Genomic DNA, 25447 nt, shown 5'->3' on the forward strand with positions numbered 1-25447 from the left:
CCCTTTCCAGTCCTCCTGTAATGCTTTCAGTGCATAAGTCTCATGAATGTGAAGGTTAATCTGAAAATATTCTTTAAGACTTTGGGGAAACTCACAGTCTCCTCTGCATTCTCTGTTGATCTTGTGTGTTAGTGTGGACCAACGCGGCGGAACTGTCGGAACAATCAGTGGCCGAGGAAATTCCTGGGGCAGAGCCCTACAGAGAAATTTTTGTGGACCAGGACCTGTCCCAGCATGATAAGGTGAGGGGTCTTGGGGAAGCACAGAGCTACAGCAGCAAGAGGGACCATGGAGAGATTGCCACTGCCTCTTGTTCTCTGTGTCTCAAGGACTGTCCCTTTTTCCTACTTCCAAGAAACCACCTCTTCCTCCCAAGACATTCAGCCAGTTTTGGCCACTGCTCATTTTATCCCAAATAACATCTACAACTACAAGGTACTGAGCACCTACTGTGTGCTGGGCCATGTCCTGTGCACTTGACATTTATTAGCTCGTTAATCTTCACCAACTTCAAAATAGATTTTATCAGCCTCACTTTGCAGATGAGGAAACTGAAGCTCAGAGAGGTTCAGTGATGTGTTCACGGCTGCCCAGTGCAAGGAGCAGTGTTAGGATTCAAAGCGAGGTCTGGTTAGCTTCTCAGCGGGTACTTCTAACTCCCACACAGTAATCACTTGGTCAACCTTCAGTGATGGAACAGTGATGCAAAAACACGTTCCTAGCAGGAGGAATTGAGCCCTGAAGTCAGGGAGGCCTGGGCCAAGAGACTCGTTAAAGAACCAGAGAGGTTTAAAGCAGGGATGCAAGCAGAACAGGTGGATTCAAGCCATCCTGGGAAGGGCCCAGGTCAATTTCTCCCCACTTAGACACGACTCGAAAGTTACTCTAAAAGAAGCAGTCTATAATATCTCGCTTTCCTTCAGGGCCAGGGCCTGCTCCTGCAGCAATTCTCAGAGTTTGTGAGGAGCAGACCTACCTGGGGTTCTTGTCAGACACGGAAATCCAAACCTTCAGGAGGCAGGGGGTTCCAACCCAGGCATCCTGGGACCAGACTCTGAAAAATGTTGCAGAAAGGCGAGAAGCCACGCTCAGATTCTGTATTTATCGCTGTGTAACAAGCCATCCCCAAACTTAGCGGCTTCAAACAGCAATTCATTATTCCCCAGAATCTATGGGTTGACCTGGAAGGTTCCTTTGCTCGCGTCCCCTGGCCTCACTCATGCGGCCTCAGTCAGCCGCTGGCTTGGCCAGTTTGGTGGTCGGTCTCCATTGGCCTCCTTCCCACATCTAGGGCCTCAGCCAGGACGCCTGGACTGGTGCGCCCCTTTGTGCATGTGGTTTTTCATCACAGCACGGTGGTCTCGGGGTTCCCAGGGGGCCAGAGCAGAAGCTGCACAGCCTGTAAGAACTTGCCTGGAGATCATGCAGCATCACTTCCACTCCATTCCGTTGGTTACAGCAAGTCACGGGGCCAGCCCAGACTAGAGGGTGGCGAAATAGACTGGATGGCAAAACTGCAAAGTATTTGTTGCCATTTTTCAACCTGCCTCAATTTTAACTCGGAAATATAGTGCAACCACTATAATTTTTTCTATTTATAGAAAATTGTTATAAGCCATTTATCATTTTTTCTATTTATAATAGAAAGAATTCTTTCTCTTTATAAGCCATTTCTACCCTAACTTGCCAGGACTCCCTCAAGTGACAATAAACAAATTAGCTTGAGGGGGAGCATCGATTAGCTCAACTTATTGGAAAATTTAAAGGGCCACTAGCTTCAGGTATGGCTAGATCCAGGAGCTTGAATAATGTCATCAGAACACCTCCTCACTACCAACCTCTCCCCTCTGTTTCCCTCAGAGTCTGGCTTTCTACATGAGGCTGGCTTTGTGTGTCAGAAAAGACAAACTCAGGCAAACAAGCCTACATATTTAAAGTTTATGATCCAAAAGAAGGCAAGATCCTCTCCCTCTGTAATCGATGTGTGAAATCTCTGATTGACCAGCTTGGGCCACATGCACATGGGGAGGTGGGACAGGAAGGAGCAGGGCACATGACTGACAATCCTACCCAGACCCCATGGAAGGAGGAACGCTCCCTCCAGAAGGGCAAGGGGACCCTCACCAGGAAAGCAGAACCCACAGCTGTCCACTGCCCTCTGCAAACTTCTTATATTCCAGCACTGGCACGGGGCCTGGCACTTAGTTGCTGCCCGATGAAAGTTTGTTGCATGAAAAATGAATAAGCACCTGGCTGATCATAACAGGGTGAAACAGGGGAAACTGCCCAGGAGTAGGGAATATGTCTGATGCTCTCTCTTGAAGTTTTGCCACCAACTTTCACAAGGACCCAAAGGAAGGCCCCTGGCAGCAGCTGGCAATGTCAGACAGGCTTTCTCATGAGCAAGACCCTGTCCTTCCCCAGGTCACGGAGCTAGCAGGTCGTGAGGCTGACTGGACGGCTCTCCTGGGAATGAGCTGGCCCAGAAATTGCCCATTTACCTCCTCCCGTGACTGCTTTGGAAAAGGCCTCTGGGGAATTTTTTCTTCTTCTTCTTCTTCAGTTTTTCTGACATTTTATTGATAACGTCTGGTGAGAAGTTTGGGGGAATTTTTTTTTCCTTTTTTGGAAAACCTAACCAATTCTTTGGCTGCAGAGCTTTATCACTGGAGAGATGGAGGACAGGGTTAATTATACCTGTGGGTACAGTCTACCAGCAATTTTGTTTTTCCAGCCGAAAGTTGACATGAGCCCATGCAAATAAATCAGTATTCCTGTCTCATTTACTTTCCAGATTGAGTTACCTGGAAAAAATTCATACATGAATAGCCAAAAGAGGCAGGAAATATTAGAAGAGAGGAAAGGGAAAACAAATAGTTCAGAATGTTTTAAGTTAAAACAAATAACCCTCATTATAGGCAGAATGTGGTCAAACAGAATGTTGTTTTCCTAACTACCTTTCCTAGGTCCCCAGTGTGCTAGGCTGTATATTATAAATGAAAACACTCTAAGTAAACTTTCTAGCAACAAAAGTTCCCAAGTGGGATGGTTGTTCTTAATATGAAAGTCTAATTCTCGGGGAAAGGAAAGTTTCCGTACCTGTGAGGTATAGACATCCATTACAAGAGTCTATATACAGTTACCTCATTTTAACCCAATTCTTGTCTCTATGAGATTTTCGAAGTGACAGAGATAGCCTTGAAAGTCTGCTTTTTCCCTCCCTGCCTGCCCTCACCTTCCCAAAGAATGATACCATATTTTTCCTGTCTTTCTTTAAATGAGCTCAGCCTTACACCCAGACCCACACCTAGTAAATTTCCCATCTGGCCTCCACCCAGGATGAAATAATTCTGCTGCTGGGAAAAGAAGTCAGCCGTCTCTCCGATTTTGAACTTGAATCTAAATACAAAGACACCGTGATAGCAAGCCTGCAGAACCAATTGGCCAACCTGAGCCAGAAGCTGTTGGAAACAGCTGCCTCCAGGCAGAAGGAGAGGGTGATCCCGCCCAAGTTTCAGGTTCTGCATGAAGAGGACGATGCCCAACAGAGAGAGATCCAGAGCTTGAAAAACCAGGTAGGGCTCAGAGACAAGTGGGTCGGGGCCTTGGGGTCACAACACAGGGTGACAGCTCTCAGGTAGAGCCTGGGGGGAGCCACCCGGGTAGTTAGAAATGGGCAGTGAGCACAGCATGGTGAGGAGTACAGTTCCAGGGAGTGGAGGGTTGGCAAGTTTCTAGCCTTGTAAGAACAATATTAGATTTGATTAAGTGCCTACCATGTTCAGGCCCCGGTGCAGGTGCTTTGGGTGCATTAGCTTATTTATTTATTTACTTACTTATTTAATTTATTAATTTAATTTATTTATTTATGGCTGCATTGGGTCTTCGTTGCTGTGCACGGGCTTTCTCAAGTTGCAGTGAGCAGGGTCTACTCTTCACTGTGGTGCATGGGCTTCTCATTTCAGTGGCTTCTCTTGCTGCAGACCATGGGCTCCAGGCACGCGGGCTTCAGTAGTTGCAGCATGAGGGCTTCAGTAGCTGTGGCTCACGGACTCTAGAGTGTAGGCTCAGTAGTTGTGGCCCACGGGCATAGTTTCTCCACAGCATGTGGGATCTTCCTGGACCAGGGCTCGAACTCCTGTCCCCTGCATTGGCAGGGGGATTCTTAAACACTGCACCATGAGGGAAGTCCCCTCATTAGCTATTTAAACCTCAGTCTTCTGACACATGCCATTCTACAGATGAGGAGACTGAGGCACGCTCAGCGATGCCCAGGAGCTTGTTACAGCTTGCACAGCAAGTGAGAGACAGTGATGTGATTTGGGCTCAGCTCTGCCACCTTGTACACCTCATGCTTTCACACCCACTTTGCATTTCCACCCAACTCCTGTCGCTTCAGTGACCACTTCTCACACCCACCCGGACCCAGCCAGAAAGAGCTGGAGATGGGGAGAAGGAACCCCACAGTGTTCCAAACACTGAGGCCTTTATCAAACCCTGAAGGCAGCTGCTGGTTCATTTATAGGGAATTTCACCAAAAATTCTCCACCCAGAATGTCTGGATTTACCAGTCAACTTCCTTCCTCCTGAAACTAAATCCAAAAGAAAAAAAATTTTTTTCTTAAGTTTTAAAGAACTACTTTAAAATTGGCCACTGATCTGGTACATAAATTATATCTCAACAACGTTGATAAAAAAGCAATTGGAAATTGATGAATTTTGGCCTCAGTGCATAATTCTGCTTAAAACCGTAGTCAGATTTGGTTCAACATGACGGAGTGGAAGGACATGCTGTCACTCCCTCTTTCGAGAACACTGGAATCACAACTAACTGCTGAACAATCATCGACAGGAAGACACTGGAACTCACCAAAAAAGATACCCCACATGCAAAGACAAAGGAGAAGGCGCAAAGAGACAGTAGGAGGGGCGCAATCCCAATGAAATCAAATCCCATCACTGCTGGGTGGGTGACTCACAAACTGGAGAACACTTATACCACAGAAGTCCACCCACTGGAGTGAAGGTTCTGAGCCCCACGTCGGGCTTCCCAACCTGGGGGTCCGGCAATGGGAGGAGGAATTCCTAGAGACTCAGACTTTGAAGGCTAGTGGGATTTGATTGCAGGACTTTGGCAGGACTGGGGGAAAGAGCGATTCCACTCTTGGAGGGCACACACAAAGTAGTGTGTGCATTGGGACCCAGGGGAAGGAGCAGTGACCCCATAGGAGACTGAACCTGACCTACCTGCTAGTGTTGGTGGGTCTCCTGCAGAGGCGGGGGGCAGCTGTGGCTCACCAAGGGACAAGGACACTGGCAGCAGAAGTTCTGGGAAGTATTCCTTGGCATGAGCCCTCCCAGAGTATGCCATTAACCCCACCAAAGAGCCCGGGTAGGCTCCAGTGTTGGGTCACTTCAGGCCAAACAACTAACAGGGAGGGAACCCAGACCCACCCATCAGCAGACAAGCAGATTAAAGTTTTACTGAGCTCTGCCTACCAATGCCACAGCCAGCTCTACCCACCACCAGTCCCTCCTATCAGGAAACTTCCACAAGCCTCTTAGATAGCCTCATCCACCAGAGGGCAGACAGCAGCAACAAGAAGAACTACAATCCTGCAGCTTGTGGAACAAAAACAATATTCACAGAAAGACAGAAAAGATGAAAAGGCAGAGGGCTATGTAACAGATGAAAGAACAAGGTAAAACCCCAGAAAACAACTAAATGAAATGGAGATAGGCAACCTTCCAGAAAAAGAATTCAGAATAATGATAGTGAAGATGATCCTGGACCTCAGAAAAAGAATGGAGGCAAAGATCGAGAAGATGCAAGAAATGTTTAACAAAGATCTAGAAGAATTCAAGAACAAACAAACAGAGATGAACAATACAATAACTGAAAAAAAAAACACACTAGAAGGAATCAATAGAATAACTGAGGCAAAAGAACGGATAAGTGACCTGGAAGACAGAATGGTGGAATTCACTGCTGCGGAACAGAATAAAGAAAAAAGAATGAAAAGAAATGAAGACAGCTTAAGAGACCTCTGGGACAACATTAAACACAACAACGTTCACATTATACGGGTCCCAGAAGGAGAAGAGAGAGAGAAAGGACCCGAGAAGATATTGAAGAGATTATAGTCAAAAACTTCCCTAACATCGGAAAGGAAATAGCCACCCAAGTCCAGGAAGCACAGAGAGTCCCATACAGGAGAAACCCAAGGAGAAACACACCGAGACACATCGTAATCAACTTGGCAAAAATTAAAGAAAAATTATTGACAGCAGCAAGGGAAAAATGACAAATAACATACAAGGGAACTCCCAGAAGGTTAACAGCTGATTTCTCAGCAGAAACTCTACCAACCAGAAGGGAGTGGCATGATATACTTAAAGTGATGAAAGGGAAGAACCTACAACCAAGATTACTCTACCCAGCAAGGATCTCATTGAGATTCGATGGAGAAATCAAAAGCTTGACAGACAAGCAAAAGCTAAGAGAATTGAGCACCACCAAACCAGCTCTACAACAAATGTTAAAGGAACTTCTCTAAGTGGGAAACACAAGAGAAGAAAAGGACCTACAGAAACAAACCCAAAACAATTAAGAAAATGGTCATAGAAACATACATATCGATAATTACCTTAAACGTGAATGGATCAAATGCTCCAACCAAAAGACACAGGGTTGCTGAAAGGATACAAAAACAAGACCCATCTATATGCTGTCTCCAGGCGACCCACTTCAGACCTAGGGACACATACAGACTGAAAGTGAGGGGATGGAAAAAGATATTCCATGCAAATGGAAATCAAAGGAAAGCTGGAGTAGCAATACTCGTATCAGGTAAAATACACTTTAAAATAAAGAATGTTACAAGAGACAAGGAAGGACACTACGTAATGATCAAGGCATCAATCCAAGAGGAAGATATAACAATTATAAATATATATGCACCCAACATAGGAACACCTCAATACAAAAGGCAATCGCTAACAGCTCTAAAAGAGGAAATCAACAGTAACACAATAATAGTGGGGGACTTGAACACCTCACTTACACCAATGGACAGATCATCCAAAGAGAAAATTAATAAGGAAACACAAGCTTTAAATGACACAATAGACCAGATAGATTTAATTGGTATTTGTAGGACATTCCGTCCAAAAACAGCAGATTGCACTTTCTTCTCAAGTGCGCACGGAACATTTTCCAGGATAGGTCACGTTTTGGGTCACAAATCAAGCCTCAGGAAATTTAAGAAAATTAAAATCATATCAAGCATCTTTTCTGACCACAACGCTATGAGATTAGAAATGAATTACAGGGAAAAACCTGTAAAAAAAACAAACACATAGAGGCTAAACAGTATGTTACTAAATAACCAAGAGATCACTGAAGAAATCAAAGAGGAAATCAAAAAATACCTTGAGATAAATGACAATGAAAACACGACTATCCAAAACCTATGGGATGCAGCAAAAGCATCCCATAGTTCTAAGAGGGAAGTTCATAGCTATACAAGCCTACCTCAAGAAACAAGAAAAATCTCAAATAAACAATCTAACGTTACACCTAAAGGAACTAGAGAAAGAAGAACAAACAAAACCCAAAGTGAGCAGAAGGCAAGAAATCATAAAGATCAGAGCAGAAATAAATGAAATAGAAACAAAGAAAACAATAGCAAAGATCAATAAAACTAAAAGATGGTTCTTTGAGGAGTTAAACAAAATTGATAAACCATTAGCCAGACTCATCAAGAAAAAGAGGGAGAGGACTCAAATCAATAAAATTAGAAAGGAAAAAGAAGTTACAACAGACACTGCAGAAATACAAAGCATCCTAAGAGACAACTACAAGCAACTCTCTGCCAATAAAATGGACAACCTGGAAGACATGAACAAATTCTTAGAAAGTTATAACCTTTCAAGTCTGAACCAGGAAGAAATAGAAAATATGAACAGACCAATCACAAGTAATGAAATTGAAACTGTGATTAAAAATCTTCCAACAAACAGAAGTCCAGGACCAGAAGGCTTCACAGGTGAATGCTATCAAACATTTAGAGACGAGCTAACACCCATCTTTCTCAAACTCTTCCAAAAAATTGCAGAGGAAGGAACACTCCCAAACTCATTCTCTGAGGCCACCATCACCCTGATACCAAAACCAGACAAAGATACTACAAAAAAAGAAAATTACAGACCAATATCACTGATGAATATAGATGCAAAAATCCTCAACAAAATACTAGCAAACAGAATCCAGCAACACATTAAAAGGATCATACACCATGATCAAGTGGCATTTATCCCAAAGAGGCAAGGATTCTTCAATATATGCAAATCAATCAATGTGATACACCATATTAACAAATTGAAAAAGAAAAACCATATGATCAGCTCAATGGATGCAGAAAAAGCTTTTGACAAAATTCAACTCTGATTTATGATAAAAACTCTCCAGAAAGTGGGCATAGAGGGAACCTACTTCACCATAGTAAAGGCCATATATGACAAAGCCACAGCAAACATCATTCTCAATGGTGAAAAACTGAAAGCATTTCCTCTAAGATCAGGAACAAGACAAGGATGTCCACTCTCACTACTATTCTTCAACATAGTTTTGGAAGTCCTAGCCACAGCAATCAGTGAAGAAAAAGCAATAAAAGGTATCCAAAGTGAAAAAGAAGAAGTAAAACTGTCACTGTTTGCAGATGACAGGATACTCTACAGAGAGAATCCTAAAGATGCCACCAGAAATCTACTAGAGCTAATCAATGAACTTGGTCAAGTTGCAGGACACAAAATGAATGCACAGAAATCTCTTGCATTCCTATACACTAATGATGAAAAATCTGAAAGAGAAATTAAGGAAACACTCTCATGTACCACTGCAACCAAAAAATACAATACCTAGGAATAAACCTACCTAGGGAGACAAAGACCTGTATGCAGAAAACTGTAAGACACTGATGAAAGCAATTAAAGATGATAGCAACAGATGGAGAGATATACCATGTTCTTGGATTGGAAGCATCAATATTGTGAAAATGACTCTACTACCCAAAGCAATCTACAGATTCAATGCAATCCCTATCAAATTACCAATGGCATTTTTTAGAGAACTAGAACAGAAAAGCTTAAAATTTGTGTGGAGAGAAAAAAGGCCCCGAATAGCCAAAGCAGTCTTGAGGGAAAAAAATGGAGCTGGAGGAATCAGACTCCCTAACTTCAGCCTATACTACAAAGCCACACTAATCAAGACAATATGGTACTGGCACAAAAACAGAAATATAGGTCAATGGAACAGAATAGAAAGCCCAGAGATAAACCCACACACCTATGGTCAACTAATCTATGACAAAGGAGTCAAGGATATACAGTGGAGAAAAGACAGTCTCTTCAATAAGTGGTGATGGGAAAACTGGACAGCTACATGTAAAAGAATGAAATTAGAACACTCCCTAACGCCATACACAAAAGTAAACTCAAAACGGATTAGAGACCTAAATGTAAGACCAGACACTCTAAAATTCTTAGAGGAAAACATAGGAAGAACACTCTTTGACATAAATCACAGCAAGATATTTTTTGATCCACTTCCTAGAGTAATGGAAATAAATACCAAAATAAACAAATGGGACCTAATGAAACTTCAAAGCTTTTGCACAGCAAAGGAAACCATAAACAGGATGAAAAGACAACCCTCAGACTGGGGGAAAATATTTGCAAAGGAAGCAACTGACAAATGATTAATATCCAAAATATATAAAGAGCTCATGCAGCTCAATATTAAAAAAACAAACAACCCAATCCAAAAATGGGCAGAATACCTAAATAGACGTTTCTCCAAAGAAGATATACCGCTGGCCAAGAAGCACATGAAAAGCTGCTCAACATCATTAATTATTAGAGAAATGCAAATCAAAACTGCAATGAGGTATCACCTCACACCAGTTAGAATGGGCATCATCAGAAAATCTACAAACAACAAATGCTGGAGACGGTGTGGAGAAAAGGGGACCGTCTTGCACTGTTGGTGGGAATGTAAATTGATACAGCCACGATGGAGAACAGTATGGAGGTTCCTTACAAAACGAAAAATAGAATTACCATAGGACCCAGCAATCCCACTACTGGGCATATACCCAGAGAAAACCATAATTCAAAAAGCCACATGCACCCCAATGTTCATTGCAGTACTATTTACAACAGCCAGATCATGGAAGCAACCTAAATGCCCATCGACGGACGAATGGTTAAAGAGGAAGTGGTACATATATACAATGGAATATTACTCAGCCATAAAAAGGAACAAAATTGGGTCATTTGTAGAGACGTGGATGCATCTAGAGACTGCCATACAGAGTGAAGTAAGTCAGAAAGAGAAGAACAAATATCCTATATTAACGCATATATGTGGAACCTAGAAAAATGGTAAAGATGAACCAGTTTGCAGAGCAGAAATGGAGACACACATGTAGAGAACAAACGTATGGACACCAAGGGGAGAAAGCGGCAGGGGGTGGGGGTGGTGGTATGATGAATTGAGAGATTGGGATTTACATGTATACACTGATGTGTATAAAATGGGTGACTAATAAGAAAAATATAAATAAATAAACATTTTAAAAAAGGAGAGAGGAAAAAAAAATCATAGTCAATGCTTGGGGGCCTTTGTTCTCTTGTTCTCTGTTTACTGTCTTTCCCTCTGTAACCGATTCTAGGTACACAGTTTCAATCCTAGAAATGGTGCTCTAGAAAGGACACAGATTGTGTATGGTGAACCTAGGAGATTCTAGCAGGAAACTGTAAGCTCCATGAAGGCAAAGGTTGGGCCCAGTAACCTTCTAGAACTCTGTTAGGACCGTGTCTGTTTGTCTGTTCTTTATTCATCCATCCACCCATCCGTCCATTAATCCAAAGAAATATTTTGGGGGGCCTATCCCGTGCCATGCCCTCTTCCAGGCTCTGAGAATTCAGCAGAGAACAAGACAGACATGATCCTTCCCCCTGTTACGCTCTAGTGAGGGAGACAGAAAAAACAAGTTAACAAATACATGCTCTAATATTTAAATGAACTAATGACTCTCCTTCAAACCTGGTTTTGAAAAAACAATGAAAGTAACAGGTCCTGTAGGAATTATTAGTGCAAACAGCTACCTTGACATGTAGCTGACACATTAATGAGCATCTTTTTCTTGAACTGAACCCAATTTTGCTGAAATATTCCTTTCAGTTATTCTCCCATTTCAGGTTTCCTGAGAAAATGACATGTCTTTTTCAGGTACATGGATGAGGCTGAATTATTCCCACATACCTTTTTTATTTTTGGCCATACCACGCGGCTTGCAGGATCTTAGTTCCCTGACCAGGGATCAAACCCAGGCCTCCAGCAGTGGAAGCACAGAGCCCTAACCACTGGACTGCCAGGGAATTCCCCACATACCTTTTTTTAAATAATTGAAATATATTTGACATAGAATATTATATAATTTCCACATATCTTTGAATATCAGCCGGTCCCAATTTGAGTATTATTTAAAGTGGCTGCCGATATCTGGGGGAAAAAATGTTTTTTTACAAAGAAATTATCTAGAAATAATTACACTGATGCATCATGCTCTTGCCTCCCCTACCACTGGAGCTTCACTTATAACTGAAGAAGAATATTTTATAGCAAGGCATATATGAACCAGAGGCTCCATCGGTTTGAACTCAAATCGAGTTTCAACCACTGACATTTTAGTTTCTTAACTATTCTACTGCCTGCAGAGCATTCCACCAGAAGTGTAAGCCACATGGCAGGTTGATTTATGGTTCTGATTACTTTATGTGTTTTCCCTGGTCCCCGAAGGTGTGTGCATAATGATTTGCTCTCAGAGATCTTCGATCTGCTACAGTATCACTAGAAAATTCTTACCTCCATGTGCTCTTATACGCCTGTGCTAATTAGAAACCAAATTATCATCCTGAAACAATCACTCCTCCTAGCACTCTTAACTTTCTTATGATTCAGTGCCCATTTTATTACACAGCTTAACAGACATTAAACATCTTGGAATTTATGCCATTACAAACAATATGGATATTTACTTTGATAGTAAAAGTATCAAAGAGGTTTGAAGACTCTTTGGAGTTTTCCAGCAATCCGAAATCCTAAAACTCTGACACTCAGATTGAAATATTTTCAATCTGTCAAAACCACTGGAGTCTTAGAGGGGAACGTATGTTTTCCCTTCTGGAAGTTTGTCTCTGTGTGTTCTATCTCTGGTATCATGCAAATAAAAGCATTAAGCTGAGAAGAGCTTACAAACACTTTCAGTGTTCCAAGGACCTTTTATGGAAAAGTTGTATTTCCCCCCAACAGAGAAAAGTAAGATGTGAAAGAATTTTTTCACTCAAAGTTTCCAAAGCACAAACATGCAAAAGTATAGCCTTGGGGAGAGTGGGGGTCAGAGTGGCCTGTGTCCCCGCAACTTCTAGCATAGACCCCCCCCCCCATTAATGTCTCAGGTGCCCCAGGGAAAAAGTAAGTGTAACTGCCCCAAATGTCCTAGACTCTGAACCATGATGGTGTATGAAACGAGTCAGAAAACTTGTGAGACCTTGACGGTTCTGTTAATTCTACCAGAGTAATAATGACAAGATTTCCAAGGACACAAACCAAGACCAAAGGCTGTGAGCGCCATCTGGTGGCCATATCAGCACGCCCGAACTCCATTACCTGGGCATGCCCAACACCTCCCCCCAATCTTTTTTTTTTTTTTTTTTTTTAGCGTGATGCCCGCAACCTGGTCTGATGGTAAACAGGGAAATTCCTGTATTTCTTCTTTTGGAGGGATTATTTTTATTTAAGACACTGAGTCTCTATTTACTCTTATAACAGTTATTTTTAATTTAATGCACGTTTTTAAGTTTAAAAAGGGAGCTGCTTCTACGAAAAACGCTAAGAAATTATAGTGGGACTAGCCAAGAGACATGGGAAAAATAGTGAAAGTGGTATATGAATGACTGAAGTTTAGGAACTCTCTTCGGGTGGGGTTGCCAGATAAAGTAAGGACACCCAGTTAAATTTGAATTTTAGAATTTCGTTGTAGTGTGTGTCCCAAATATTGCATGGGACACATTTGCACTGAAATATTATTCATTATCTGAAATCCTATTTTAAGTGAACATCCTTTTTTCCTCCCCTAAATCTGGCAACCTTACCTTAGGAGAACAAAGAAATTGCACCCAGGACTTCCCTGGTGGGACAGTGGTTAGGGATCCGCCTGCCAGTGCAGGGGACACGGGATCGAGCCCTGGTCCGGGAAGATCCCACCTGCCGTGGAGCATCTAAGCCTGTGCGCCACAACTACTGAGCGCTCGTGCCACAACTACTGAAGCCCGTGTGTTTAGAGCCCAGGCTCCGCAACAAGAGAAGGTGCCGCAATAAGCCTATGCACCGCAACAAAGACGCAACGCAGCCAAAAATAAATTAATAAATAAATAAAATTTATTTTTAAAAAAGGAAAAGAAATTGCATCCTTCTCCTTGTCACTTCCATTTTGATCTATCAAAACAAGCTACTGGGGCTTCCCTGGTGGTGCAGTGGTTGACAGTCCGCCTGCCGATGCAGGGGACACAGGTTCGTGCCCCGGTCTGGGAAGATCCCACATGCTGCAGAGCGGCTGGGCCCGTGGGCCATGGCCACTGAGCCTGCGCATCTGGAGCCTGTGCTCCACAACGGGAGAGGCCACAACAGTGAGAAGCCCGCGTACAGCAAAAAAAAAACAAAACAAAACAAAACAAGCTAGCTCTTGTCCTGTCTACGGATTGCTTGACATTTATGCCCCAATAAACGTGTCCCTGTGGGAGTACTGAGGCCTGACATCTGAAAAATCACAGGGCAAAGGCCCACAGTGCACCTTGAGGTGGGAATGTCCGGGCCACTCAGAACAAGCAGTCTGGCCACATCAGACCGAGAGGGAGGGGGTTCTGGGCCCAGCTCTCTTTCCCGGCCTCTCGGGTACCTGCTCTGTGGAGGCCGAGGCCTGGCAGCTACTTTCGGGCCCTTACCAACGTTGCATTTGATGGAGAGCCTTCCGCACCCCACGTGTAGACCTAGACCCCTGGAGGGGGGCCCGCCCTTGAGGGGGCTCTGAGCCATGGACTTAGAGGGTGCTCACAGCAGCCATAGATAGAGCCGGCCTGTGGTGCTCCCACCCACGATTCCTGTATTTCCTTTATTTTTTTATTATTTTTTTTTTTTGCGGTACGCGGGCCTCTCACTGTTGTGGCCTCTCCCATTGCGGAGCACAGGCTCCAGATGCGCAGGCTCGGCAGCCATGGCCCACAGACCCAGCCGCACCGCGGCATGTGGGATCTTCCCGGACTGGGTCACGAACCCGCGTCACCTGCATCGGCAGGCGGACTGTCACCCACCTCGTCACCAGGGAAGCCCCTGTATTTCCTCTTAATAACAACCACACTGGCGTTTAAGTGAGCCTGGCAAGGCTTACAAATGCACACATAAAGATTACCAACTACCTTCCCCAGAGACGGACGAGGGAAGTTGAAGCTAAAACACACCGTGAGGGCTTCCCTGGTGGCGCAGTGGTCGAGAGTCCACCTGCCGATGCAGGGGACACGGGTTCGTGCCCCGGTCTGGAAAGATACCACATGCCGCGGAGTGGCTGGGCCCCTGAGCCATGGTCGCTGAGCCTGCGCGACCGGAGCCTGTGCTCCGCAATGGGAGAGGCCACAACTGTGAGAGGCCCGCATACAGCAAAAAAAAACCAAAATAAACCCAAAACAAAAGAAAGAAAACACCCCGTGGGTAGTCAGAGGAGAGGACCGTCATAGCTCATCCCCCTGTGCCGTGTGCCAGGCTTGATCTGAGCACCTGTACACATGTTAACTTATTAAAATACTTCTAACAATCCTATCAGGTTGGGACTACCATCACCCCGCGTGCAGACTGAACAAAAGGAAACAGAATATGGTGTCCTCCTTGTGCTCACAAAGCCCGTTAACTGGCAGAGACAGGACTTGAAGGCCACAGTCCGGCTCCCGAGTCCATGCCATGCTTTACAGCCTCCAACTTCTCACGCTCATTCCTAGAGCCACCTGGGAAGGAGGAACCAGGCAACTAAAGACTGGGTTTGAATCAGACTCCACGTCTGACCAGCCGCGTGATCCCGAGCAGGGGGCCTCGCCTCTCTGAGTCTCAACCTGGCTCCCTTGCAAAATGGGCACATTAATGGGAACGTCAGCCTTCAGCAACGCTGTGACGAGTATCAGTGTAGCATGTGTGAACGGGCTCTGTAAACTCTGGAGTGTTCTGTGAGGTATAAACTACCCTCTATTCTCATTAGAGGGAATTCATTTCATAACCTGCTCCCGGCTCTTGAACTTTGCTGTGCATCCAGTCAGTGCTGGATGATCTGGAACCAACAGCTGGTCTATTTATGGATGAAAACCCACAGGTCATAGGAAGACAGCAGCACCGGAGCCCCTGGGTGGCCACAAAGATAAGGTTCGTGTCTTGAGGACCGATGACATGGTGGTCACTGAAGGAACAGGCCCCTCCTGCCCCTTCCACTAGTGACAACTGAAAACCTTGGTTTCCCCAACACCCCGATCCAAGATCAGCCCGACTCTTTGCCCAACGTTGGAGAAGTACCGGCGTGTCCTGCAGGCCTGGCTGACCCCCTCTGACTGTGTGTTGCCTCCTTCCACAGATCAGTGCCCTACAGCAAGGCTACAACCAGGTGCTGAGCCAGACCCTAGAAATCACCTCCCTGAAGCACGAGGCCGAGAACTTAAGGAGGGACGCCGCAATCACGTCAGGTGAGGCCCTTCTGCATTCAGGCCCCAGAGCTTCTGCCCTCCCCCTGCAGACATCACCAGTCAACCAGCGCACCTGTGCCCGTGACACGGGTGCAGCCTCAGGGATCACCCGTGTCGGTGCATTAGAGTTCTCCCTCAGTGGAGGTTTCTTGCCACCCAGTTCCGAGGGCAGGGCCTGGTAAATATTTGAGAGAATGGTATCTCTTGGCTACAAGGTCTCCTGAGCACTGGCCCCACCAGGGAGAACACAGGTCGCCTTGTGGCTTGGGTGGTTCCACAAAGCAGCCTGAGTGCAAACTAGAGCATGGACAAAATGGGGTCACTCCTTTAAGGCACCCATAGTCTCACCCATTTCAGCCAAGTGCACTTGGGCCCAAAGGAAACCATTTTCTAATTTGATCAGAGGTGGTTCCCTGATAAAGGGCTTGGGTTGGGAGAGGGGCAGCCAATGCACAGCTGTGACTGAGCTTTGATTCCCTGGATTCCTTCATTGCTTCCACATGTTTCTTGAGCTCCTTCTAGGTGTCAGGCCCCGTTCCAGGCTCCGGGGAGGGAGAGCCAAGCAAGACAGTCAGATTCCTGTACTCACAGATTTGGGAGGGGGTGACAGACAATAAAAGTAAACGGATGAATAAACAAGCCCACTTCAGAGAGCAGTGGTGCTGTGGAGAAAATAAACTGTGTGTCGTGGTGGCCAGCGCTTCAAGGGGGGAGGCCAAGGGGGACCAGCTTAGTGGGTGTGCAACCATGGAACTCAGGTGGGACTTGAACCCGTGGGCTGGGACTCGAACCCAGTCAGAACCCACTATCTTTTAATCGAGATCATGCATCTGGTCTCGGGACTTACTAAAGCTCAGGTTCTTTATGTCTCATTGCAGAAAGAATTCAGTGAGAGACAAAGTAAGAAGTGGATTTCTTTAGAGAGAAACACACTCCACAGACAGAGTGTGGGCCATCTCAGAAGGCTAGAGGCCCCCAAATATGGGGCGGTTAGTTTTTATGGGCTGGGTAATTTTATAGGCTAATGAGTGGGAGGATTGGGACAACTCTAATATTTTGGGGAAGAGGCGGGGATTTCCAGGATATTGGGCCACCACCCACTTTTTTTTTTTTTTTTTTTCTGTACGCGGGCCTCTCGCTGTTTTGGTCTCTCCCGTTGCGGAGTACAGGCTCTGGACACGCAGGCTCAGTGGCCATGGCTCACGGGCCCATCCGCTCCACGGCATGTGGGATCTTCCCGGACCGGGGCACGAACCCATGTCCCCTGCATCGGCAGGCGGACTGTCAACCACCGCGCCACCAGGGAAGCCCCACCACCCACTTTTTGACCTTTATGGTCAGCCTCGGAACAGTCCTGGTGCTGGTGCGTGTGTCATTTTGCTCATGTATTACAATGAGCCTGTAATGGGGCTCCAGTTCCCCTGGAAGTCGAATCTTACGCCCCGTTGGACCTAGCCGATTCTAACCAGTTTATGCTGTATCCTCCACGGCTATGTCCTTCTTTTAGAGAGGACCTGTTTCAGGTGGGCAAGGACAAGCCAAGGGCAAGCGAGGCTGCGTGGAGTGAACAGAGGATTGTGGGGCTGGGCAGGGTCGGGGGGTCTGGGTTTTTATTCCAAGGGTGTTGGGAATCCAGTGGAGTTTTTTAAGCCGAAACTGACATGCCTAGAGACCTGAAGAGGATGGGACCACTCACAGACGAGGGGAGGGAGAGAAGCAGGTGACAGGGAGGAGGCAGTGAGCCTCGGAGGGGCACATCACTCTGAAGGCAGCCAGCGCGTAGCAGGAAACATGCCCACAGCTGTAGAAGCCAGGCACAGCACTGAGTCACACGTGAATCCCCATCTCTGTATGAATCTGTGCTTTTCTTCTGCCTCACTCTGCAACTTAATCACACCCAGCCCCACCCCCTGCTGCCCCCAGGTCTCTGCTTATTCTCCTCCCTCACTTGGGATGTCCTCAGATATTTTCTGAGCACCTCCCCCAGGCTAGGTGCTGTTCTGGGCACCAGGAATGGAAGGATGAACTCGCTGGTCCTCACCTTCCTCCCGTATGTCGGCCAGTGAAACCTCATCCAAGCATCAAGCCTGTCTCAGATCCCACCTTCTCCGATCAGGGAGTCGGACAGACCTGGGTTGGGATAATGCTTGAGATGGGCTGGACCCACTCAAAGTGTGGCAAGCCCCAGAGGGATTTCCAAGTAACTGAACTGTGTCCTGGAGGCAAAGCTCATTCTTAAAATGAAATTCTGGAGCATTTTGTGCTTTATTTCATAGACATTCTTGATTGAAACCTACCACTAAAACTGGGCCTGATGTTCTTTCAAGAAAAGAACCGTAGGAGATAACCCAATACCACTGCATTTATGCACCCTTCTTCCCACTTTTATTCAAAATGATACTACAATGCAAGAGGGAAGAGATATGGGGAGATATGTATATGCATAACTGATTCACTTGGTTATAAAGCAGAAACTAACACACCATTGTAAAGCAATTATACTCCAATAAAGATGTTAAAAAAAAATGATACTACAGTAATGGAGTAGTTATCTATTGCTGCATAACAAGTTACCCCAAAATGTAATGGATAAAACCCCAACCAATATTTATTATCTCCCCCAGTTTCTGTAGTTCAGGAATTTGAGGGGGGGGTGACTTAGTTCTCATGAGTTGCAGGCAAGATGTCGGCTGGGGCATCAGTCATGTCATCTAAAGCCTCGGGGGGAGGGCCTCCCTGGTGGCGCAGTGGTTGAGAGTCCGCCTGCCGATGCAGGGGATACGGGTTCGTGCCCCGGTCTGGGAGGATCCCATATGCCGCGGAGCGGCTGGGCCCGTGAGCCATGGCCGCTGGGCCTGCGCGTCCGGAGCCTGTGCTCCGCAACGGGAGAGGCCACAACAGTGAGAGGCCCGCATACCGCAAAAAAAAAGAAAAAAAAAAAAAATTAAAGCCTCGGGGGGAGCCGGAGGATCCCCCTTCAAAATGGCTGCTCATGTGGCTATTGGCTGGAGGCCTTAGTCCCTCAGCACACATGCTTCTCTCTAGGGCTGCTTGAATGTCGTCACGACACAGCAGTTGGCTTCCCCCAGAGTGAATGATTGGAGAGAGAGCAAAGAGGAGGCCACAGTGTGTTTTATGACCCAGCCTGAGAGGAAACAGTCCGTCATTTCCACAGTATCATATTGGTTACCCATGGCAGCCCTATTCAGGGTGGGAGGGGCTACACAAGGCATGAATTCTAGGTGGTAGGGATCATTGGGCCCATTTTGGAAGCTGGCTGCCGAGAAAAATCATAGGCGCCATGGAACAAACATAATTTAGCCACTTTGTGTTCTTGGGACATACCACATCATTTGACCCTTACAATAACTCTGTGTGGGACAGACAGTGGGAGGTGAAATAGCTTGTCCAAGACCACCAAGCTAATAAGTGGTAGAGAGGGGTCCAAACTCAGAGGACTGTGAAACCAACCACCCACCCCATCAATAGTGTCCAGCAGTTCCCTCTGCCACACGCCTGTCTCCTGGCCTCTGGAGAAGAATTCCTGGACCTTCCCTGTGCTGGGCCTTTGTTCCCCAGGCCCATGGTGTGGCCTCTCCTCCCGGCTTTGCCTGGCCTGTGCCCACAAGGGGCCCCCAAAGGCTTCTCCTCTCGCTGGTGCTGACTGCCCCTTATTCTCACTGAAGCCTCAAACCCTGTTCCGTGGACTTTGCTCTCATTCCCTTTCCTGCTCTGGGACCCTTGCAAAAAGCCCCCCAGTTCTAGGCGGGCACCGGTGGTGGCCCGGGTTTGGAACGTCTTGTCCGAACGTTGGCTGAGAGCCATGGTGTTGCCAAGAATCCTTCTTGCCTCTTTGACCTCCATGAGTCTTTTGTTTTGGTTTGGTTTGGTTCTTTTACAGAGATGGTGTCATCTTTGCAAAGAGACGTGTTAGTAAAGGATGGTCAAGTTCAACAACTACAACAGGAGGTGAATCAACTGAAAAGTGAGAACAAAGAAAAGGATCACCAGCTCGAAGCCCTCAGCTCCAGAGTGAGTGTCGGGTCATCAGCAAATTGTAGCTGCGAAAAGCAGACACAGTGGAGTCACATGACACACGGTGGTGAGATGAGGCCAGTGCCCAAGGACACAGGGAGGGTAGCTGCTGGGCAGGTGGCCAACTTCTCTGAAGCCTTTCAAAGGACAGCGTGTATGTGGCTCAGAAGAAGCATAATAGATTTTCAAATCCAGCAAACATTTTCTAACCCCTATTATAAATGAGTTTGTTTAATCCCAGCAACAAACCCACCTATGAGCATATACTGCCAGTACAAAGTTTAACATTAAACAGAATACGATCTCCCTGTGAGCAAGGATGACCACACGGCTGCATCGTGGTCCCAGCACCGCTGGTTCTCATAACTGTCTTCAAAGCAGAACGTCTGAAGATCCAGATGCAAACACGCAGACGCTCATTTCTTCCTTAGACTTTAGTGTGTGGAATGTCTCTATGGAAGATGAACGTGGTAGGCAAGCAAAGAGCTTTTTACATGTAACTTTGACTATTTGCAAATCTTGCCTTCAATGCTAACTTTAGAATCCTGCCTCTATAGGATAAGATTTCTCAGTATTTGCATGATGTGCCTGTTTCTGTGAGTCAAGGTAAAACCTCAAAGCTTTCATCTCAGGTGGCAACTCAGAGATTACCAGAGGCTACCCGATAGCTAGGTCTGCATGGCGGTGGGGTGAGAACAGATCTTGAGGTTCCAAGGAAAAGGCACAGTAAGTAATACCTGGTACGTAGTACCATACCCAGTTTGGAGCTGGTGAAAGGCACTGCACGAGCTTTGGGATCAGACAGACCAGGGTCCCACCCCAGAGCTTTCTTTTATTGTAACTTATTTGGCCTCCATTTCCCCAACTGTGAAATGGGGATGACAAAATCGTTTTCTGAGAAGTGGGAGGCTGGTTTTCGTTGTGCTCTTCTGCCTCTGCCCCGGGTCAGCTGCCTGGCCAAGCCCTCTGCATTCGTTTCTCCCAAGCAGGGTGACTTCCCAGGCATGTGCTATAGCTGTTTAATGTGGTGTGTGTGTGTGTGTGTGTGTGTGTGTGTGTGTGTGTTGGGGACGGGAAGGGGATGCAGAGCTGGTGCTAAGTAGAAGGAATCTGCAAAGACAGCACCTGCTTGGCTCTTCTACCTCCTGAAGTGCATTTGGATGATTTATGTCCCCGTTTCCCCTTCCTCGTTGACCTTGGAATGAGGTCCCTTCTCCTCTAGACTGTGCTGGCCAATAGCACAAGGGCTCGTCATCACCAAGGGTACTGCTCTTGTGAACATTTGAGATGCCTTTTTTTTAATGACATACATCATGTGTGTTAATTTTAGAAAAATAAGTAGATGACATTGAGAAGAAAAAATAAAAAGAGAGGAGAGGAAATGCTACCTTCAGAAATAAGTGTTAATATTTTCATGTATGTTCTTCCAGTCTTATTTCTATATATTGCCTAGAAATCAATCAATCAATCATTTTATAGTTAATTTATACTATGCACATTTTTTAAATTTTTAAATGCTTACTATTTTCCCGTGCTAATAAATCAACGCTCTTATCATTCGTCTTAAAAGCTACATACTTTCTCCTGGATGTACCCAGTGTTATAAAGTGGTCTGCTGTTATAAACAACACTTGGGTTGTTTCCTCTTTTTTTTTTTTCTTCCACTGTTACTGACAATTCTGTGAAGAGCATCCTTGAAACTACAGATTTACTTATTTCTCCAGTCATTGTCCTTAAGGTACATTCCTAAAGTGGGAATTGCTGGGTCAAAAGAAGGCACATCCATCCTTATGCCCTTAATGCCTGTTGCCAAGCCGCCCTCGGGCAAGACAGCTCCGTTTACCCCTCCACACCAGTCGGGGCAGTTGTTTCTTTGAGATGCAACCTGCACAATAGCCCTAAGATGGACCTGAGCTCACTGGCTCAGCCCCCTCCGCCCTCACTGGTCACAGCGTGAAAACATCCCAATTCCTGCACCCTAAGTCCCCAGACTCTACAAAGCTGGATTTCCCCTGCAGTGAAGTTTGCTGGCTTTTGAAGAGGAACTTAGATGCTCTATTCCTCAGAACTCAGGAGAGGGGTGAACTGGGAAGGACTGCAGGATCCCATGCTCCCATCACACAAATGGTCTCGCCTCTCAGAATTCAGAGGTGTGATTGGGTTATACAACAGGAAACACTCCTGGGCATGAACACAGGTACTTGGGACCCCCAGCGAAGCCCCCGTGGCCTTGTCCTTTTTCTCCACAGTGCTCAGTGCTGAAAGAAGAGTTACAGAAGGAAGATGCCCAGAAGGAGAAGTGGGAAGCCCAAGAGAAAGAGTTAAAACTCTGCAAAACCGTGCGTTGAACCTCCTGACCCCTAGGTGTCCACTGAAAGCCTAGATTGTGGCCTTGAGGGTTTTGGAGGGGTTCCTTGGCCCATTAGCTAGCACAAGCTCTGGGGCTTTCTGGGTGTTTGTCTGTTAATGTAGTCTCCTAATTCTTTGATTTGCTGGCCTCAAAGAGATGGGTGAAAAGACCATGGAAAACACACTCTCCCCAGATTTTCTGGGCAGTTGGCTCAAGGCCCCTCATCAGGTTTCCCCTGGGGAAAGGGATGGGAGGTGGCCACCATATGCTGCTAGAAATTCACCGTGGTCCCTACCCCTGGACTTGTGATGCCCAGACTTTCATGATCCACTGTCACAAGTTTTATCACGGCCCTGAGCACTGTTATTAACACAACTCTTCTTGAAGTATTTTTACTTAAATACATTCAATTTTACAACAATTCATAAAAACAAAATAAAAAGCAAATGTATCACTGGCCTTGTATGGAAGGTGAACATAAAAATGAATACAATGAAAAGATGACCACTCAATGTAAATGTTCACCCCCTGTACCGGCCCGAACCCTCGTGCACATCACCAGGCATACGTTTTCCATCCGTTGGGAAGGACGGTGCCTGGGACGGGAGCAGGAGACATGTGTTCTTCTCTCTGTCAGGAGCACACTTCTCTGCCTCAAATGAGAAAAAAGAAAAATGTCATTGTTCTTTTCTTCCAAACTGTGCCCATTGTGTCTTCCAAACAGCCCTTATTTAGATTGAACTCAAAAATGTGCCCCAAGGTAAGAGACTCTAATGAGTGGATAGGTATCTTGTACTGTTTAATCCAGGATCCATGCTGATCTTCAAAAGAAACTCAAATTTTCCCTCACCCAGCCCTTTCATTGCATCCGTTGAAAGAAAGTCTACTTTGCCTCAAATACGTGGAATTGTCCCCCAAGGGAAGGAGTTAAGCGAATCCCAGACTAGGTTTCTGCCTTAATGAACCGGATGAAATGAGTTGTGAAGTTGACTTCCCTGTTGTTGGAACTCTTTCAGCAAATCCATGACATGGAAAAAGAAATGAGGAAGCTCAGGGTGGAGCTGAAAATGAGCAGTACCGAGCAGAGCCTGATCTCTATGACGCTGTGGGAAAAGAGCAAGGTATGGCAGGGACAGGTCGGCCTGGGAACCACTCTGGGGCCAGCACTCCACCTGCATCATCTCTGTTCATCCTCACAATGACCCCATGCGGTCTATACTGGTATTAACCCCACTTTACAGTCGGGAAAACTGGGGCTCACAGAGGTGAAGGAAGTTATCCAAGTTCACTTGCATAAAGTAGTTGTGGCAGAACTTGAATCCAGGTCTGCCTGACTCCAAAGCTCCTGTGTGTAACCACAACCCTAGACTGCCTTCAGATCTTAATTGTGAAATTATCTAAGAAAGAATTGATCCATTAAATCAAGTTTGCCAATGATGTTGATCCAACTTAAATTCTCATATTGATTTTTTTTTGTCTTTTTGTTCCATCATTGAGAATGTTTTTAAAAATCTCAACATGTTTGTAATTTGTGTGTTTCTTCTTTTAATATGAACGATTTTTGCTTTATATATTTTGAGGCTGTGTTACTAGGTGCATATAAATTTAGAATCCTAATACTTCCTGTAGAGCAAAACTTTAGATCATCATGAAATATCCCTTTTCATCTCTAGTAGTGTTTCTCCCTTAATGTCTCCTTTGTCATTTAGCTTCACCACTGGCTTTCTGTTTGTTAGAGTTTTCATACCATATCTTTTTCATATGTTCTCTGTCAATTTTTGTCTTAAGGTTTAGACATATGCCTTCAGATAGCGTATCATTTTTACAAAATCCAGTTTGACAATCTTTGACTTTTAGTCCATTTATATTATGTAATTACTCGTGTACTGGGGTTTAAATCTACCTTCTTGCTCAATACCAGATGTACCATCTGTGGTATGTTCCTTTTTCTCTCCTTTCTTGCCTCCTTCTGAGTGGATGGTTTTCTCTTATTCCACTTTCCCCCTCTATTAGCTTGGAAATATTTCACTTTTTTACTATTCTTTTAGTAATAGTAAGACAATAGCATTCATCCTTGACTCACCAAAATCACACATTAATTAAGTTTTTCACTCTTCTACTATTCTCTTAGTAGTCATCCTGAAGACTACAATATGCATTCTTTTTTTTTTTTTTTTTTTTTTTTGCGGTACGCGGGCCTCTCACTGTTGTGGCCTCTCCCGTAGTGGAGCACAGGCTCCGGATGCACAGGCTCAGCGGCCATGGCTCACGGGCCCAGCCGCTCCGTGGCATGTGGGATCCTTCCGGACCGGAACACGAACCCATGTCCCCTGCATCGGCAGGCGGACTCTCAACCACTGCACCACCAGGGAAGCCCTGCATTCTTAACTTACCAAAAGGCAATAGTAGTTGATAATTATGCCCTTCTCCTTGACAGTGCAATGAGTTTCAAACACCTTAACTTCACTTACCCCCTCCAGATTTATAAGCCATTGCTGTAATTTTCTAAACTTCTCTTGATACTTAAAACCCCACAAGACATTATTAGTGTTTTTCTATAGTCAGTATCATATCCACACATTACCCTTACTGTTGCTTGTCTTTTCTGCATCTCTGATCACCCACCTGGGTTCATTTTTCTTGTGTCTGAAGAATACCCTTTAATGTTTTCCCTCATTGTGGCTCTGCTGATGACAAATTCTCAAATGTGCCTGTGTGTCTGTCTGGAGATGTATATTTAACCTTCACTCTTAAAACACATTTGACTGCGTATTGAATTCTACAATGGCAATTCTTTTCTTTCAGCACATTAGATACAGCATTAGATATGTCACTATTGTCTTGTGGCTCCTATTATTTCTATTTAGAAGTCATCTGTAAGCCTAACTGTTGTACCTTTGCATAATCTGTCTTTTTCTCCGGTTGCTTTTAAGATTGTCTTTTCCCTTGATTTCCAGCAGTTTTATTATGGTTTATCTAGGTGTGGATTCAGTTTTATTTACCTCGTTGAGTTCGTAGGGGCTTCTTGAATCCCTGGCTTGGTGTTTTGCCTTAGTTCAGGTGCTTGGGCTCTGTACCACACAGGCAGTGGGGAGCTACTAAGGCTTCTGAACAAGTGACTGATGCAATGACATTCGTGGACAGTAATCAGGGTGAAAATGGTAGTTACAATTTCTCACGTACTAGGAGTTACCTTGAACATTTCATCTCTTCATCTTCACA

The 25447-nt window shown here is 45.3% G+C and overlaps 1 protein-coding gene across 1 annotated transcript in view; it reads left to right on the plus strand.

The window, feature by feature from the left end:
- Positions 1–25447, plus strand: part of LOC309808890 (forkhead-associated domain-containing protein 1-like) — a gene marked incomplete at both ends in the record, with an annotated part of 80267 nt that overhangs the window by 45872 nt on the left and 8948 nt on the right. Inside the window, 6 exons of the mRNA XM_082629462.1 lie at positions 133–242; positions 3339–3575; positions 15732–15840; positions 19742–19872; positions 22125–22214; positions 23242–23346. Coding sequence (XP_082485588.1) covers positions 133–242; positions 3339–3575; positions 15732–15840; positions 19742–19872; positions 22125–22214; positions 23242–23346 — 782 coding nt within the window. The remainder of the gene's footprint in view (positions 1–132; positions 243–3338; positions 3576–15731; positions 15841–19741; positions 19873–22124; positions 22215–23241; positions 23347–25447) is intronic.

The sequence above is a fragment of the Mesoplodon mirus genome (genome assembly GCF_964341445.2).
Source record: "Mesoplodon mirus genome assembly, chromosome: 7".
Lineage (NCBI taxonomy): Eukaryota > Metazoa > Chordata > Mammalia > Artiodactyla > Ziphiidae > Mesoplodon > Mesoplodon mirus.